Raw genomic sequence first — 18,714 nt, 5'->3', positions numbered from 1 at the left:
ATAGTGTTATCCCTAACCATCTAGTTGTGTTTATGGACATCTTGTAAATTTTCCTGCTAAATAACCAGAAAAAAGCAGCTGGATTAAGGTTACATTTTACACAAAGTTATTTATGAATCATTGTAGGGACCGCTCCACTGGCCTATTCGTTAGAGCATTGGCCTGGTGTCAGGATAATGTGACTGGGTGGGACATCATGGTACATGTCTGTGGCATGATGCCCAGTGGTAGACATCACTATAAATTGCCACAATGCAGACGTCGTAGCGATAAAACTAAAAATTTGTTAAAGCTATGTTACACACACATGAATCATTGTTGGTAAAGTTGGACTTGCTATTTTTTCTATCTGGATTGTTAAGATTTTGTGTTTGCATTTCATTTCTTTGGTAGAAAGTTAGAGCATCCATCTCGAATGTGGGAGGTCGTGGGTTTGAAACCCCAGCCGAGTCATACCAAAGACTTCTAACAATGGCACTAACAGCTGCCTTGCTAGGCGCTCAGCATTAAGAGGTTAGTGTTAGGACTTGTTAGCCTGGAGTCAGGATACTGTGATTGGGTGGAACATCATGCTGCATGTCTGCAGCATGATACCCCAGTGCTGGACATCACTATAAACTGCCACACTGCAGAAATTATAGCAATATGACTGAAACATTGTTAAAGCTACATTAAAAATCCAAATCACACACACATACAGACTCTTGGGTTAGTATTCATGCTAGAGTTCAATTTGTAGCCAATGAAATACTTCTGGAAAAATATTTAAAGATCCAATACCTTGATAATTGGACGCAAATAAATATAGGTCACTGTAACACAGATTTTATGCTTTACTGACTGAGATTAAGTACTTGTGTTCAGCTAATGACCAAACTCATTTTGTATCCTATATAATTATTTTACTACAGAAGGCTCTTTCTGACAGTTGGCTTTATTGCTCATTATGAAATTTATTTCTTCACCAGGATTCTAGACATAAGTGGTTGTCATCATGGGGTGACTGACTTGGGTGTTTCGTACTTATCCCAATCTTCTCATTTACATACCATCAACCTCAGTTACCTCCCAAAGGTAAGCTTCTGTCACCTTTCCTAATCATACACTCTATACTTTGAAATCAAGATAGAAAATAATTGAATGTCTACAGCACACAAAATTACTTCTTGATAAGTTTATATTTGCTATGCATTTTCCTTGTGAAACACAATACACGACTGTAGTACATTGATGATTGAGTTAATTTGATGTCACACTGGATGCTTGACCCTTTTTGGTTCCTACACTTGTCTGGAACCTCATCATTATATTTCACTTTTTGTACCTTGTTTGAAGAAAACAAAGATTACAGTACAAAGTAATATTGAGCAGTAAATTTAAAAAAATAAAATCCTCTTGCTAGTAACTGATCCTGGACCCAGTAACTTGAGAGCAGTTACATATATGAGTCATTGAACACTGCATTTGCACAGACTCTATATGAGAAGGTGAGTGTTTTAAAATTTTAATTTAGGGACACTAATAAAATTTGAATGCTGCTTGAAGTTTCTTTTTGTGAACATTTTTGACACAGCAATTTGTTCTGAAATTACGGTTCTGAGATAGAAGACCAATACAGAATATTTTATTGTACTTTTTTGTGCCGTAGGTCAGTGACAGTAGTGTGAAATTGTTAGCTCACTCTGGAAACCTCAAATGTCTCAAACTTCAAGCAGATACAGGAATCACAGATGAAGGTATATCTTTTTATTGGATGGTATAATTTTAATTTCCTTTTTCATCTTTTCATTTTGACCGCTCCAGTGGCCTAGTGGTTAGAGTGTCCGCCTTGGATGTGGGAGGTCATGGGTTCAATCCTCGGCTGAATCATATCAAAGACTTACAAATATGGTACTTACAGCTGCCTCGCTTGGCGCTCAGCATTAACAGATTAGTATTAGGACAGACATTGTAGCAGTATGACTGAAAAATTGTTAAAGCTACGTTAAAAAACCAAATCACAAACACAATCAATCTCGTCTTTCTTTTAGTATGATGGGTTTATGATAGTGTAATTTTTTTTCATATTCTAAACTTACTCATACCCATATAAGAATTGCATTGTTATAAATGTAAAATTCCATTTGTAAATCAGCCTTGAGAGTGTAACATTTAGCTACAGCCACTGTATGGGCAATTCCAGCATAACTGTAAACAATCAAAAGTACAAACATTAAAGTTAGGTTAAAATCAACTCATGAGATGATTTCAACAGAATGACTTGATTTGTCATACAGTTTTAATTCTTACTTTTTAATTTCTGCAGAACAGAACAGTAACAAATTATTCAGAGCATTTCAATATGCAGAATTGATGGTGTTGAAAAAGTTTATATGATGATTCCATAAATATGTCGGATATTTTGAATTGTCTTTTTAAGTTTGCATAAACAAGTAAGTGCTTTAAACTGTTGTATTAGACATAAGTTTTATTAAATACACTTGGCAGACCCTGTGATCTTTAAAATGTTTAGTTCACCAGGTTATGGGGCCTAGTGAGCTTATGTATGGCACTGTGTTGTTATGTGTCATGCTTCATTTTGGGTCATGTGTCAGTATGTGTCATCTTTTGTTGGTTAGCTGTCAACATTTGCTTCTTTCAACTTCTGAAAAGTCACCAAATGAATTTTCAATCAAATTTGACTGGAATCATCATGATGTGAAGGATTTTGAATTTTTACCAATGCCATCTGATATGGCCACTTTTAATTATAAAAAAAAACAATTTTAGCAATTTAGGAAAAAGAGTGAGATACTCAATAGAATTTGACCAGATTTGACAGAAAGCTTTCAAATTTTAAGATCATATTTTAACAGCAAGCATTCTAACTTTAAGACCAAATTTGATAGAAAGAATTCTGACTTTAAGAACAAATTTGACATAAAGCATTCTAGCTTTTAAGATAAAATTTGACATAAAGCATTCTAGCTTTAAGACCAAATTTGATATAAAGCATTCTAACTTTTAAGACCAAATTTGAAGAAAGCATTCTAACTTTAAGGCCTTTGTTATTTATATTAATGATTCCCGTGAGACGTCAACATGGCCATTTCTGCTTATATATACAAAAACATGTAAAGATGCATTCTTGAAATCAACTAAACATATTTATCCTAGTTTGATTGAAAGCATGGTAGCATGAAGGTGTGTTAAATAACAACATTTCCTTAGAAATAGAAGATTGTTTTATTACTTATTCTCAAAACCCACTTAAAGGAATTTTATTAGGTTTATATCACCAACAGCATCTGGGTATGAAGGCCATTCAGATTTAAACCAGTGATGCTGTTATGTTGTCCAATATGGCTACCATAATATTATTAAAAATAATAAAAATAATAAATGACTTTTCAGAAATGGCTCAGTATGATTTAACCAAATTTGACAGAAGGCTTTCTAGCATGAAGGCATTTCAGGCATGTACAGATGATTCCAGTCTGTCATCCAGCATTATGACCACCAAGAAAACAGTTAAACAATTTCTTTTCAGTTCTTATAAACAGACAAAACAAGATTTTACAAAAACATGTGTTGTATTTACAATGCTGATTGTCCTTCCAATATGGCCACCTTACTAAAAATAGATCAACATTAAAACCAGTTTCCAATAATGCTCAATAGAATTTTTCCAAATTTGACAAAATGTATCCAGGACCCCGGGTGACTGAGTGGTGTAAAGCTCTCACCTTTACCGATCATACTCATCTCTGTTCATGAGGGTTCAAGTCTTGGGCTTGACCAATGGGGGTATACGAGAAAGCTTGGCAGTAGCTTCCTTTGGGCTGTTCGTTCTTCCCAGGCCTTTTCTTGGGTTCTTCCTTCACTAGTTACATTGGCCACCAAGTACTGAAAAATGGTGTTAAACCTGTGACAACATCAACAGTAACAAGTATCTCAGCATGAAAACCTTTCAGATTTGTAAAAGTGATGCCAATCCACCATCCTGAAAAATAACTGAAAGACCTTTGTATGATTTCTTTAATTTATCAACACTCAATGGAATTCGACCAAATTTGACAGAATATGTCATGGCTTGAAGATCTTTAAATTTGTGTACATGATGCTTTGTTGCCATCAAATATGGCAACCATTATTAGATATTTTAAAAAAATTGTTTAAATAATTTCTAATCAAATGCTGTTTAACAGAATATGACAGAAAACATCCTTGTTTTAAGGCCCTTGAAATACCAGACAAATAATCATGATGTGCCATAAAAAACAGATGAAGATACTAATACTGAAGTGACTTTTAGACAATGTTTATCTTAACCAGATAATAGGTTTTTAAAATGTTTGGACAGAAAACATGATTTAGATTTTTAAGCCACCTATTTTTTCATTTGGTTATTAGAGAGATGTTAGTCAGATTGGTGACCACAGGCTGTCGTGAAATATTTGTTTTGGTGTATGTATTCAACACATCTGGTTTAATTGTAATAAAACAGTGATTATTGTTTAATAATGAATTATAACTTGACTTATTAGGCATGTCATGGAAAATGAGTTTTGATACCCATAATTTTATTATCGACATCAACCTTGATCTTAACCAATTATATATCATTGTTTATTATTTTCTCTGAAATTGACCCCTTGGCCAAGGGTCACATTTATTAAATTGACCCTTAGGCTAAGGGTCACATTTAATAAATTGACCCCTTGGCTAAGGGTCACATTTATGAAATTGACCCCTTGGCTAAGGGTCACATTTATTAAATTGACCCCATGACCCAGGGTGGAGTCTGTTAATCAGCTATCTCCTAAGCAAGATTCCAGTGGACTCCTTAATGAACTATTTATAAACTTCCTTTCAAAATACTTTTCATTTACATAACTAAGGGTGAGGTCAAAGTATACCAGATGTCACCAGCCACAAATACAGCACCGTTAGGGTGCTGTATTTGTGGCTGGTGACATCTGGTATATTTTTAGCTGTTGTAAAACTTACAGATACCTATGTTATGGGAAAGATATATACAGGGATAGAAAAATCAATTTTCTGGGACCCCAGGAGGACCAAAAATTAATGCTGGGCAACCATCTTATTAATTGTTAAAACCCAATTGGACAACTAGAAAATATTGTTAAAAAATCATTATGATAATTGTATAGTCTTATTGTGCATCTGGTTATGAGCAGAGTGTCTGAATGATCTCTATACAATTCTGTTATTGAGTGTTTGGTGATTACTGTCAGTGTTTGCTGATTGCCTTCAGTGTTTGCTGATTATTTTCAGTAAAACATCAAACTAATCCATATATATCAGTTTAAGTAATCACAATTCATACCACCTGCCTCAGAGGGAAAAGCCTAAAAGAAAGAAGACTACTGAATGTTTGTCTTTTACCAACGCACCAATATATGCTAGCAGCACCTTGCATCTTTGACACGACAAACTGAACAGTGTATACAATTATGGCATGTTTTTATCTGGATGGAAGAATAGTATTTGACAGAAATGAGGGTGCATTTCAATTTGGCTGGAGATACTGTATTCATATATACACTGAACAATAATATTCCTGCTACTGAGTGGCCAGGAGCATTAAACATGTGCTTGTGGATCGTTTGGGTCAAGCTAAAATCTATAAGCTCTCCACTCCCATGAACAATGATAGGCCAGGTTGATGTTCTCTCATTATATCATGTAGATGTTCTAATTAATATTAAATGTTGTTGATGTTGTTGTTGTTACACCATTTATTGTAGTTTTCACCTTTATAAACAAAATGTAAAAGAATTTTTTTTCTTCTTCTCATCAGTTCTAGAAACTGTGGCTGTCCTAAATCCCCAGCTTGAGCTGTTAGATGTAAGTGGAAATATTCAGATAACAGCGAACACTTTGAAAGCCTTTATTCAAGTAGCAGCTAATTACCCTGAGTCCAGAATTCAGCTCATTCTAGGAGGTAGGTAGATTGTACTTTATTTATGTAATGTCATTTGTATTGCAAGTTTTCAGAACTTGTAGTAAGCACTCTAGAGGGTTCAGATGATGGTATTTTATAGTGGATGACACCAGAGAACCTGAAGGAAATGACAGCAGTGTATTGGCAATTACCTTGAACATGGCAAAGCCATAGTTTGAATCAGATTTGGCAGAGGCATGATGTGTTTTTCTTACATACATTTTTTGGTATTTCCTCAAATTCTCTTTGAGATGAGGTAATGAAACTTGATTACTTTTTTTACTTGTCTGCAGAGTAAATTCATTGAATTTGGATAAAATGAATTGAAACCTATTTTCATGAAGGTAAGAACAAATTCTGAAATGTTATAGTAAGTTCTTCTATTAGCCATGATAGTGGCATAACATTGCCTCTGAATTTGGAGACACCAGCCACCTTAGATTAGCACACACGTACTCTCATGTACTGAAACTAGAGATTGGGGTAATAGTGTAAAATAAAGTTTGTTACTAGCATTCGTTCCATGTGCCATGTATTACCATGCTTGTATATCACACATTTCTTACACAAAAGTAATGTCTATTTTAGACATTTGAACTTGACTTCCAGTTGTAAAGAGCTGAAGTAGGGGACAGTTACTCAAATAGCATATTTATTGCCATATTATTGCCAATTCACAAATCATTATGCATTTATTAGTTTCTTGGCATCTTGTCTATATGTTCCTGTAATTGTAAGAAGCAATAACTGGAAAGTACAGTGTAACAACATTTTATTGTAACTCAGCTGTATATAGATTTAAAGTTTCAGTCAAACCTACTCATGAGGTCACCTCAGTTGTATATACACCCTCAAGGGGTCACTTTTAGCCTGAGCAAGATAATGCCCTTTGATAAATGGTTTATATTGTCTTATGCTTTAAAAATGGTTATCTGATTATGAACAATGAAACATGTGGAACTAGGCGTCATTAAAAATCTGTCATCTTTTTCCTTTCTATTTAGGGTGCTCTGTATTGAATGAAGATATAGTGAATCTCCCCACTGGGGTCAGTGTCTCTCTATTGGACATATCCATTAGACATCTCAGACCTGATAGGGAAATCATCCTTCCTGCTGGTAAGTGTGGATGCAGACTGACTGTTTGATTTTCTTGAGCACTTCTTTATATACAGCTATAATGGATGGTCTGTTACAACGGATGCTATAATGAATGGTCTGTTACAGCGGATGCTATAATGAATGGTCTGTTACAATGGATGCTATAATGGATGGTCTGTTACAGCAGATGCTATAATGAATGGTCTGTCACAGCAGATGCTATAATGGATGGTCTGTTACAATAGATGCTATAATGAATGGTCTGTTACAATGGATGCTATATTGGATGGTCTGTTACAATAGATGCTATAATGAATGGTCTGTTACAACGGATGCTATAATGGATGGTCTATTACAGCAGATGCTATAATGAATGGTCTGTTACAGCAGATGCTATAATGGATGGTCTGTTACAATAGATGCTATAATGAATGGTCTGTTACAACGGATGCTATAATGGATAGTCTGTTATTGATGGATATTCAAGAATGATCTGAATTCAAGTTTATTTGTGTGGTACTTATTATTTTTGTGGATTTTATGGTTGCTGCAAACAATACATTACAAACTCAATGAACAACAGTAAGCCTGCAAGGGCAGTGGGGCACTTTATCCACCATGTACAACAGTAATTATTTTAGGACAGTAGGGCCCCTTCTCCCACCATGTACAATAGTTAGCCTGCAAAGACAGTGGGATTCTTCTCCCACCAATGCATTAGGATGGATATTCTGGTCTGTGCAGAAGCCACTACAGTTTATAACTATGAAAGTAACTGAATGCATAGTAATTTATCTTATCACTGCCATGAGAATATTTATTAACTATCAGGCACTCATGCTAGGGTCATGCTAGGGTCAGTTTCTTATAAGACACTTCATGACATTTGAAGTTTTCAGGACAATCAATCTGGAAACAGGGTTTGAGTTAAAGTGATGAGTGAGGAAGTATATTGCAGTTGTATAAGGAGTCATTTGTCAATAAATGTTTGATAGCAGAATTGTCCTACTTGATGTTAAATTTGTAAATTCACAAGTAAGGGTACTGTTCTCATATACTCATTGAAAAGCCCTGTCACTGTACATGTCCATATTTATTCTTTCTATTACTTGTTTATGTTATACACCATCCAAACAGTGAGGCAGCCTTGTAATTCTTTCTATTTTTATACACCATCCAAACAGTGAGGCAGCCTTGTTATTCTTTCTATTACTGGTTTATGTTATACACCATCCAAACAGTGAGTGAGCCTTGTTATTCTTTCTGTTACTGGTTTATGTTATGCACCATCCAAACAGTGAGTCAGCCTTGTTATTCTTTCTATTACTGGTTTATGTTATACACCATCCAAACAGTGAGTCAGCCTTGTTATTCTTTCTATTACAGGTTTATGTTATACACCATCCAAACAGTGAGTCAGCCTTGTTATTCTTTTTAGTACTGATTTATTGTATAAACCATCCAAACAGTGAGGCAGCCTTGTTGTTCTTTCTATTACTAGTTTGTGTTATACACCATCCAAACAGTGAGGCAGCCTTGTTATTCTTTCTATTACGTGTTTATTTTATACACCATTCAAACAGTGAGGCAGCCTCGTAATTCTTTCTATTACTGATTTATTTTATAAACCATCCAAACAGTGAGGCAGCCTTGTTATTCTTTCTATTACTGGTTTATGTTATGCACCATTCAAACAGTGAGGCAGCCTTGTTATTCTTTCTATTACGTGTTTATTTTATATACCATTCAAACAGTGAGGCAGCTTTGTTATTCTTTCTATTACTGGTTTATGTTATGCACCATCCAAACAGTGAGGCAACCTTGTTATTCTTTCTATTACGTGTTTATTTTATACACCATTCAAACAGTGAGGCAGCCTTGTTATTCTTTCTATTACTTGTTTATTTTATACACCATTCAAACAGTGAGGCAGCCTTGTTATTCATTCTATTACGTGTTTATTTTATACACCATTCAAACAGTGAGGCAGCTTTGTTATTCTTTCTATTACTGGGTTATGTTATGCACCATCCAAACAGTGAGGCAGCCTTGTTATTCTTTCTATTACTGGTTTATGTTATGCACCATCCAAACAGTGAGGCAGCCTTGTTATTCTTTCTATTATGTGTTTATTTTATACACCATTCAAACAGTGAGGCAGCTTTGTTATTCTTTCTATTACTGGTTTATGTTATGCACCATCCAAACAGTGAGGCAGCCTTGTTATTCTTTCTATTACGTGTTTATTTTATACACCATTCAAACAGTGAGGCAGCTTTGTTATTCTTTCTATTACTGGTTTATGTTATGCACCATACAAACATTGAGGCAGCCTTGTTATTCTTTCTATTATATGTTTATTTTATACACCATTCAAACAGTGAGGCAGCCTTGTTATTCTTTCTATTACGTGTTTATGTTATGCACCATCCAAACAGTGAGGCAGCCTTCTTATTCTTTTTAGTACTGATTTATTTTATACACCATTCAAACAGTGAGGCAGCCTTGTTATTCTTTCTATTACTTGTTTATGTTATACACCATCCAAACAGTGAGGCAGCCTTGTTATTCTTTCTATTACGTGTTTATGTTATACACCATCCAAACAGTGAGGCAGCCTTCTTATTCTTTCTGTTACTTGTTTATGTTATACACCATTCAAACAGTGAGGCAGCCTTCTTATTCTTTCTATTACTGATTTATTTTATACACCATCCAAACAGCGAAGTAGCTGTGTTATTCTTTATGTTACTGGTTTATGTTATACACCATCCAAACAGTGAGGCAGCTTTTTTATTCTTTCTGTTACTGGTTTATGTTATACACCATTCAAACAGTGGGGCAGCCTTGTTATTCTTTCTATTACTGGTTTATGTTATACACCATTCAAACAGTGAGGCAGCCTTGTTATTCTTTCTGTTACTGGTTTATTTTATACACCATCCAAACAGTGAGGCAGCTTTGTTATTCTTTCTGTTACTGGTTTATGTTATGCACCATCCAAACAGTGAGGCAGCTTTGTTATTCTTTCTGTACTGGTTTATGTTATACACCATCCAAGCAGTGAGGCAGCCTTGTTATTCTTTCTATTACTGATTTATTTTATACACCATTCAAACAGTGAGGCAGCCTTGTTATTCTTTCTGTTACTGGTTTATGTTATACACCATCCAAACAGTAAGGTAGCCTTGTTATTCTTTCTATTACTGGTTTATGTTATACACCATCCAAAGAGTGAGGCAGCTTTGTTATTCTCTCTCTCTTTCTCTTTCTCTCATTCATGCACAGCAAGATACATTCTGTACTAGTCCAGATTTAGAAAAAAGAAAATGTAATTTAAATCTATTAGTCATCAGATGAATGTGCAGCGACACACACACACACACACATTTACATGATACATAAAATTTGAATCTTCCTGGTCAGTTATTTGGTATGAAGATTATTTAAAGTGAATTATGTCTTCATGTAGATAAGACCAGATTATGTAAAATGAATTATCTCTTCATGTAGATAAGACCAGGTTATGTAAAATGAATTATGTCTTCATGTAGATAAGACCAGATTATTTAAAATGAATTATATCTTCATGTAGATAAGACCAGATTATTTAAAATGAATTATATCTTGATGTAGATATGACCAGATTATGTTAAATGAATTATGTCTTGATGTAGATAAGACCAGGTTATGTAAAATGAATTATCTCTTCATGTAGATAAGACCAGATTATTTAAAATGAATTAAGTCTTGATGTAGATAAGACCAGATTATTTAAAATGAATTATCTCTTCATGTAGATAAGACCAGATTATTTAAAATGAATTATGTCTTGATGTAGATAAAACAAGATTATTTAAAATGAATTATGTCTTCATGTAGATAAAACCAGATTATTTAAAATGAATTATGTCTTGATGTAGATAAGACTGGATTATTTAAAATGAATTATATTTAAATAAGTATTGATAACCTCAGATTATTTAAGATTAAATATGTATAAGTACAAATGGATAAGCTCAGAGTAATTATTTAAAATGAATTATATCTACATACATATAAATAAACCCAGATTATTGAAGATCAATTATGACTGCATACAATTAGGTAAGGCCAGATTTATGTCTACATACATATAAATAAGGCCAGATTTATGTCTACATACATATAGATAAGCCTAGATTATTGAAGATCAGTTATGTCTACATACAATTAGATAAGTCCAGTTTTTTTTCTACCTACATATAAATAAGGCCAGATTTGTGTCTACATAAATATAGATAAGCCCAGATTATTTAAGATGACTTATATCTACATACATATAGAAAAGGCAGATGTCTACATAAATATAGATTTGCCCAGATTATTTAAGATGATTTATGTCTACATACTTATAGATAAGCCCAGATTATTGAAGATGATTGTATTTATTTGCCAAATCAGCATATAGACAGTACTAAAATAATGTAAAATACAGGTCCAAGGCAAGTGACATTGCTATAAATTAAAAAGAAGAAATTTTAATTGTCTTATATGTGTTTATTTGCCTTTTAAAATCCTTTATACAAGCAATGTTTTCCTCCAGGTCCTGATTTAAACCATTGTCCACTTGCTCTTTCGGTGTTAACCATATTTATTAAATCGGCAGAGTTGGTGCTAATAAACATCTCATGCATTTGTAGCTTTAAACAGTTTCTTTTTAGCTATCAATATTCATAAGACAGAAGTAGAGTTTTGCACAACTAACGATTTCCAACAACTTGATGATTTCAGCAAGTTCAGCTGTGGAATTCCTAATGTTTGTGGAAAACACCCCTGTTTTTTTAATGGCTGCTTGTATATCTTCAGCTTTGCCGTCAAGTCACTGTATTATGTGCATCATAATATAAAGTAAGGAAAAATCAGACAAAGTTAGTCAACAGCTGCTGTACTGTATTTTGAAAAATACATTTTCCTCGTTAATTTAGTTTATTTTTTTATTAAACTCCATTGTGTTTGTTTTACTTGTCAAGGCTCAAAAATATTATTGTATACTCCATAGTTTTCGATGCAGCTAACTGACCAATGTCACATAACATTTTCCAAAACACCAGGCAGCAGTTGGTGACATGGCTACTGTTATTGCAGCTTTGATGAAGAGATAAGGCGGTGATAAATTACTTTTATTGACACAATTGAGATTTTAATTGTGATAAAGGTGAATGCTTGCCTTCTATCAATGTAGATATGATCATTGACTGCGATGGTGAAAAGTTTGTCATCTGGTACTTCTCCCTCTAATCAAATCCTATCAAACTGTTTCCTGTCATTGACAGGGATGGTCAGAGTTTGTCATCTGGTACATCCCCCTCTAATAACATCCCATCAAACTGTTCCCCATCATTGACTGGGATAGTGAGAAGTTTGTCACCTGGTAGATCCCTTGTAATCACATCCCATCAAACTTTTCTCCATCACTGGGATGATCAGAAGTTTGTCATCTGGTAAATCCCCCTGTAGTCACATCATATCAAATGTTTCGACATCAAACTTTAGCCTCAGGCTCTTACAAGTCCAAATAAAATGCAGACCATTTAATTTTGTTAAATTTTCTAACATGTTAAAAATGAATAATAAATACAGATTTAATTACAGAAAAGAAATATAAGTTCCATAACCCTGATTTTGCATGAAAGTTTAAACAACTAAAGAAGTAAAATGAGCAATAAAAGCTTGTAGTTGTATTTAGTAAATGCATGAATAATAATAAATAAACATTTTACCTGTTTGATGTGAAATAATTAGATTCCCAAATCATGGCAATTTCTCACACTTCCCTCCTGCACTCGGTATTATAGTGGTACAACATAGAACTCTTTCACAATCTCCTTGAATCTGTGTAGGTACAAGTACTTTTTCATAGCATGTGGTGCTGCCAATTCCGGTTCATAGTTTCTCATTTTCACTTAACCCATTTTATCCTGTTTACCAATTTCAACTGCAGTGCCTGATTCCTGAGAAGCAATTCTAAATACATGGTGGTAACATGGAGCATCATACAGCAGTAGCAGCAGAAATTGTGATGACCTTCACCATGTTTACTAAAAATGTTGTAACAATGTTATTTCTTTTATAAAGTATTTAAAATTATATATCTCTGAAAAGGTAATAAAATAAAGATAATTCTATTTCTAGTATTTTGGTCCAAATTTGAAGTTTCTAGCACTGTTAGTTCAAAAGTTATAATAATTTTGCTAAAATTGGACAACAAAACACCTGGAACAATTTGTTTACTTCACATTCTAGAACATGTACTTCATCGTGCAGTTTCTCATGAAAACTTGTCACAAATTAATCCTAGAAATCTTTTAGTAAGATAAAGGTAATTAATCAGTACAATTTTTGTCCACATTTTGAAGTCCACATCATCACTATGTGAGTAATATCAATAATACTTTAATGGTGAATAAAACTGTCCATATCACATTGCCGAGGTGAAAAATCATCCTGGACCCATTTCTCTTGAAAGCCTTCACAGTCACCTTCTTTCTCCGAATCACTGTCGAAAAGTGCTTGAAGTCATGCATCATCTCTTTCATCAACTTGATTCAATTCTAACCCATCATTTAAGTCAATCTTATCAGAATCATCGAGATCACCAACTTCAGTGTCACTAACCTCGCTATCAACATCCATGTTTACATCTGAGTTGCTAACATTTGCCGTGCTTGGCACTCAGCATTAAGAGGTTAGTGTTAGGACTGGTCGGCCTGGTATCAGGATAATGTGACTGGGTGGGATATCATGCTACATGTCTGCGGCATGATGCCTCAGTGCTAGACATCACTATAAACTGTCACACTACAGACAATCCAAATCACACACACACATACATCTGCATTGTCATCCATCATTTTATCGATCAATTTTCAAGCCAAAAATTTCTTTTCTAAGCAGATTTTTATGAAAATTTCACTGGGCATTCATGCTTTAACCATTTTCTGTGTTGGTGAAGAAGTATACAAATATTTGTGATGTATAACACATGTTTCTAAAGACACTACATACATACGTAATGGAGTATGACCATAGTCGTATTCAGGATAAAATTGGATACTATGACCACAGTCGTATTCAGGATAGAATTAGGTATTATGATCGTAGACGTATTCAGGATAAAATGGGTTAAAATCATCAAATGTTAAATCCAGTCTATTTACTGCTGTATGCAGTCTATTTGTGATAGTATCCAGTCTATTTGTGGTAGTATCCAGTCTATTTGTGGCAGTATCCAGAATATTTGTGATAGTATCCAGTCTATTTGTGGTAGTATCCAGTCTATTTGTGGCAGTATCCAGAGTATTTGTGATAGTATCCAGTCTATTTGTGGCAGTATCAGAGTATTTGTGAAATTATCTAGTCTATATGTGGCAGTATCCAGAGTATTTGTGACAGTATCCAGTCTATTTGTGAAGTATCAAGAGTATTTGTCACATTATGCAGTTTTATTTGTGACAGTATCCAGAGTATTTGTGACAGTACCCAGGGCCCCTTAGTGTGTTTAGCATGTAAAGACTTTAAATCAACTATTTTGACTAAATCTGTCTTCCCTGTACCATCATCTACAGGTCTGGCATTTGCCATGACAGTTACGAGTTTGCTGTTCATCACATTTTCATTCTTGTCATATCTATGTTGCTAGTAAATCCTTTTGCTGTAAGGCCATTTTTGGATATGTTTCCCATGTTCATATAATTTAATTCCCATACATTGCATAGTCCTTGAAAGTTAGAATGTCCTGAGTAAGTGGCTGTATAATGAACAATATTGAACTGTACTTGCAATTTATTGTGGTTTGCCTTGGGTAGTTTTTAAGCATCTCTCCGCATGGGGTGTCTGCAAATTTGAAATTTTGGACAGATTCTTCTTTGTTGAGCATTTATCACTAATCATGACTAGACTGAGCTGCACATGCCTTATGGGTAGCATTGAGATTTTGTAACTTGACTGGGTCTGATCTAAATTTGTCAGTGCCCATGACAAACATTTTTTCTCTTCGACTTTGAGATACTTCTCACAGTATGAACAAAACTTCTTGTCACCACTGTCATCATATTTCCGCCTTTCATAAATCTCTTTCCATAAAGGATCAAATTTCTTTTTCTTGTTCTATTCTAACACAGAATTTACCAAAACATGATTTGTTTTACTCTTTTTCTCCATATTTGGGGGATTTGGAGTAATTAGTTTGTGTCATATTGAAATGGTTGCATCAAAAGTACAGAAAATATCCACTGCATTATGAAAAGATTTGGTGGATACCAGCTCTTGAAACTACATGGATTAAAGTACAGTGTAATAATCTCAGAGCGATTTAGGTAAAAAATATTGTCTTCAACAATTTGAAAAGTTTCTAATTCTCTAGCTTAGTGTAATTATCTATCAGTTTTCTATGTACCACTGGATATTTTTAACCAGTGATGCATTATACCATGTAGGCACAAGCAAGAGACAACTCATTGAAATTCGTGCAAGATAAGTGAGTGCTAATTAGAGATGATCAAGGAAATACAGAGAGCAAATATTGTTCCCCATTATTAGGACAGATGCTTCACTTTTGTAAACAAAGTTTAAAGCTTCTGTACAAGATTTTATTCATAAGGGCAGGGTGGATGAATGTTAATAATTTACATCTTTTAGCATCTTCAAAACATGTCATCACTCAAGGTTTTGTGAATCAAATTAAAAATTAGGACAAATCAGGTAAGCAACTCACTTAGAATTTGGAAGTGGCTTGATCTTGATTTAGAGGTGCTATGTATATCAGACTATATTAGCTTTTGGAGAACTGGTTAGGTTAAAATTCTTAGGAAAAAATCAGACTTTATGAATTGTCAGATTCAAAGAACTGCATTAAGATGTCATTTATTCAGACTTAACTGGGGATATTGATTTTATCAGTAAAATGTCATTTATTCAGACTTAACTGGGGACATTGACTTTATATCAGTACAGTATTTATTCAGACTTAACTGGAAACATTGACTTTATCAGTAAAATGTAATTTATTCAGACTTAACTGGGGATGATTAAAAATTAGTTAAATAAGTAGCAGACAACTGTATTTAAAATAAATTGTGTGAGTGGTAGCAAATGGCAAATACTGGTAGTCCATATGGGTTAATATGCAGCTGAATGACTATCTATATCTCTCTCTCTCTCAAACACACACACACACACACACACACACACACACACACACACACACACACACATATATATATAAAGGTTAAAAATTTTATTGGAAATTTTTTCTGACTTAGACATTGTTCATGTGGTTTATTTTTTATTTTGATGAATTCTAGAATGCCAGGCAAAACATATTACAGTCTGAAATTTGGGATGTCCTAATTTTATTCAGAATGTTTGCTTCCACTGTCAATGTCACCATAGAACCCATGCTAAACATGACTGATAATTAGTATGTTAATAAAATGAAGAGTTTATTCTGTAATGTTTATATACCATCTTGAAAATTTGCTTGTAGGATTTATCTGTGATCCGGTTGTTGGTTTTGAAGATGATGTTTGGGATGACTATGATGATGGAAATCGTGATGATTACCTGGATAATGATGACCCACTGGCAGCTGAGAGATGGAAACTGTCCTAAATATTTCAACAGTCCCATGAATTTTTAGTTCAAGCTGTCTGTTTTGAGTCTACCTCAGTGAAGTGTACTTCAAGAGTGCCAAATCCAGAATGTTGAAGACATGTCATTATAATAGAAACAAACACCAAGAACAAATTCTATATGGTATAGTCCTGAATAATTATGTGACAAACTGATAAATGTGACTTGTCATGAAGAACTGTGTGACAGGCTGATGAACGTGACTAGCCCTGAAGAACTATGTGACATACTGATGCATATGACTAGACCTGAAGAGCTATGTGACAGACTGATGGAAATGTCTAGTCCTGAAGAACTATGTGACAGACTGATGAATGTGACTAGTCCTGAAGAACTATGTGACAGACTGATGAATGTGATTAGTCCTGAAGAACTATGTGACAGACTGATGAATGTGACTAGTCCTGAAGAACTATGTGACAGACTGATAAATGTGACTAGTCTTGAAGAACTATGTGACAGACTGAATGTGACTAGTCCTGGAATCCATTGTGACATCATTTAATGCAAAAGATGTGGTAGATAGCATTTTTCAGTTGGGACACCTTTAATATTTTTAAAACACTATATACCTCTAATTCTGGCTTAACTATCAGGATCAGTGCTGTCACAGATTGCTAATTTTGCCTGTTCCATAAACTCTATGGGAAGCTGGCGGTGTAGCCTTTATATTCTTACATGAAGCTGCTTTGAGAATTCTGACATGGTTCTTTTTCTAAAAATGTTTTATAGAGTCTTCCAAGTCTTTAGAATTATGGATTGAAGGAACGCAAGGACCAGTGTAGTATCATATCAGTGTATTAAATTGCTGTAAAAACTTTTGTCCAGGACCTGTCAAGTCATGAAGAAATGTTTTAGCTAACAATAGCTGTGACATGAAAAGAATGTTGCTAATGCTGTCATCTGTAGTTTGGTCACGTAGCATTGATATGTACTAGTAATAATTTCATCAGTGGTAATGACATACTTTTCATGACACTGCACCATCATGCAGCAGTGCAAAGTTCACTGCAGTTTTGTGATGAGCATAATAGTGAAATTGTATTCATGAGACATGAATTTTACAAATTATGTTCAGTAATTCAACATGACATTGGATAAATGTTTACTATGTAAATATGTAACCATTGTAAGGAATTTCAAACCATAGGAACAACAGTGAAAGACTCTTCTTGATCGTGAGATTTTATTTACATAATTTTTGTATTCCTTTTAATTTAATACCTTTTAATCAGGATTTTAATGCCTTAAAATGCTCATGATGGTGGTCAGTATATAGGAACACACAAAAGTGGAACTGTAAGAGTGACCTTCATTCGTCATTTGTCCCATCTATAGCAAACTTCATACAGGTCATGTAGGTATTCAGAACTATTTCAGTAACGAGTGTAATTTTTTAGGAAATTGTGTACACGTACTTTTAAATGGCAATTATACACTTTATTTGGATCCTCATACATCATTGTTCCTTTGCAAGGACTTTATTTGCACAATCTGAGAAGTACATATGGCAAAATCAATGATAAATTACAAGGGCAATTTTGAATGAGGTCAGTCTAATGGTGTCATCCAGTACAATGCCGATTTAATGTTGTGCATCTGTACTACCCTGTTATTTGTTATGATAGACCTGACATCATCATTTCTTGACCCAGTTTCGTACCTGGCTACCATTGTAAACTAACATAGTGAGCAATAATTGTCATCCAGAAGGTTTTGATGACACAATTTTGTTGTATTCAATAAAATAATTTAAACTATTTCATTGTCCTTATTTTATTTCATTCCTAGAGTCTTCTGAAGTGCACTTAGTTTTAATTTCACAAGACCATATAACAATATTTATGATTTCTAATCACATTCAGCCAACTGTTTATATATTACACATTCATTAACTTTGTTATAGTTTCCATGTTTTTGTTTGATTTTTTTAAATAAATGCCATATTTGCTGGTGCTTAAATCATGGATTGTGGAAGTGGCAGTACAGTTTGTG

General features: G+C 34.0%; 1 protein-coding gene across 4 annotated transcripts in view; it reads left to right on the top strand.

The window, feature by feature from the left end:
- Positions 1–18,479, top strand: part of LOC149775778 (putative RNA-binding protein EEED8.10) — a 68,824-nt gene extending 50,345 nt beyond the window's left edge. For 3 of the 4 annotated variants that reach the window (XM_089942989.1, XM_089942986.1, XM_089942988.1), the window contains 5 exons: positions 969–1,074; positions 1,649–1,736; positions 5,804–5,947; positions 6,952–7,065; positions 16,574–18,479. In XM_089942989.1, coding sequence (XP_089799115.1) covers positions 969–1,074; positions 1,649–1,736; positions 5,804–5,947; positions 6,952–7,065; positions 16,574–16,698 — 577 coding nt within the window. In that variant the 3' untranslated portion in view covers positions 16,699–18,479. Of the gene's footprint in view, positions 1–968; positions 1,075–1,648; positions 1,737–5,803; positions 5,948–6,951; positions 7,066–8,433; positions 8,459–16,573 lie in introns of all 4 variants that reach the window. The other variant, XM_089942987.1, reaches the window with a different exon arrangement.
- Positions 18,480–18,714: the final 235 nt, after the last annotated feature.

This window comes from Sinohyriopsis cumingii, chromosome 19, assembly GCF_028554795.1.
Source record: "Sinohyriopsis cumingii isolate HCF-2022 chromosome 19, ASM2855479v2, whole genome shotgun sequence".
Classification (NCBI taxonomy): Eukaryota; Metazoa; Mollusca; class Bivalvia; order Unionida; family Unionidae; genus Sinohyriopsis; species Sinohyriopsis cumingii.
This window is presented reverse-complemented; position numbering and strand designations above follow the sequence as displayed.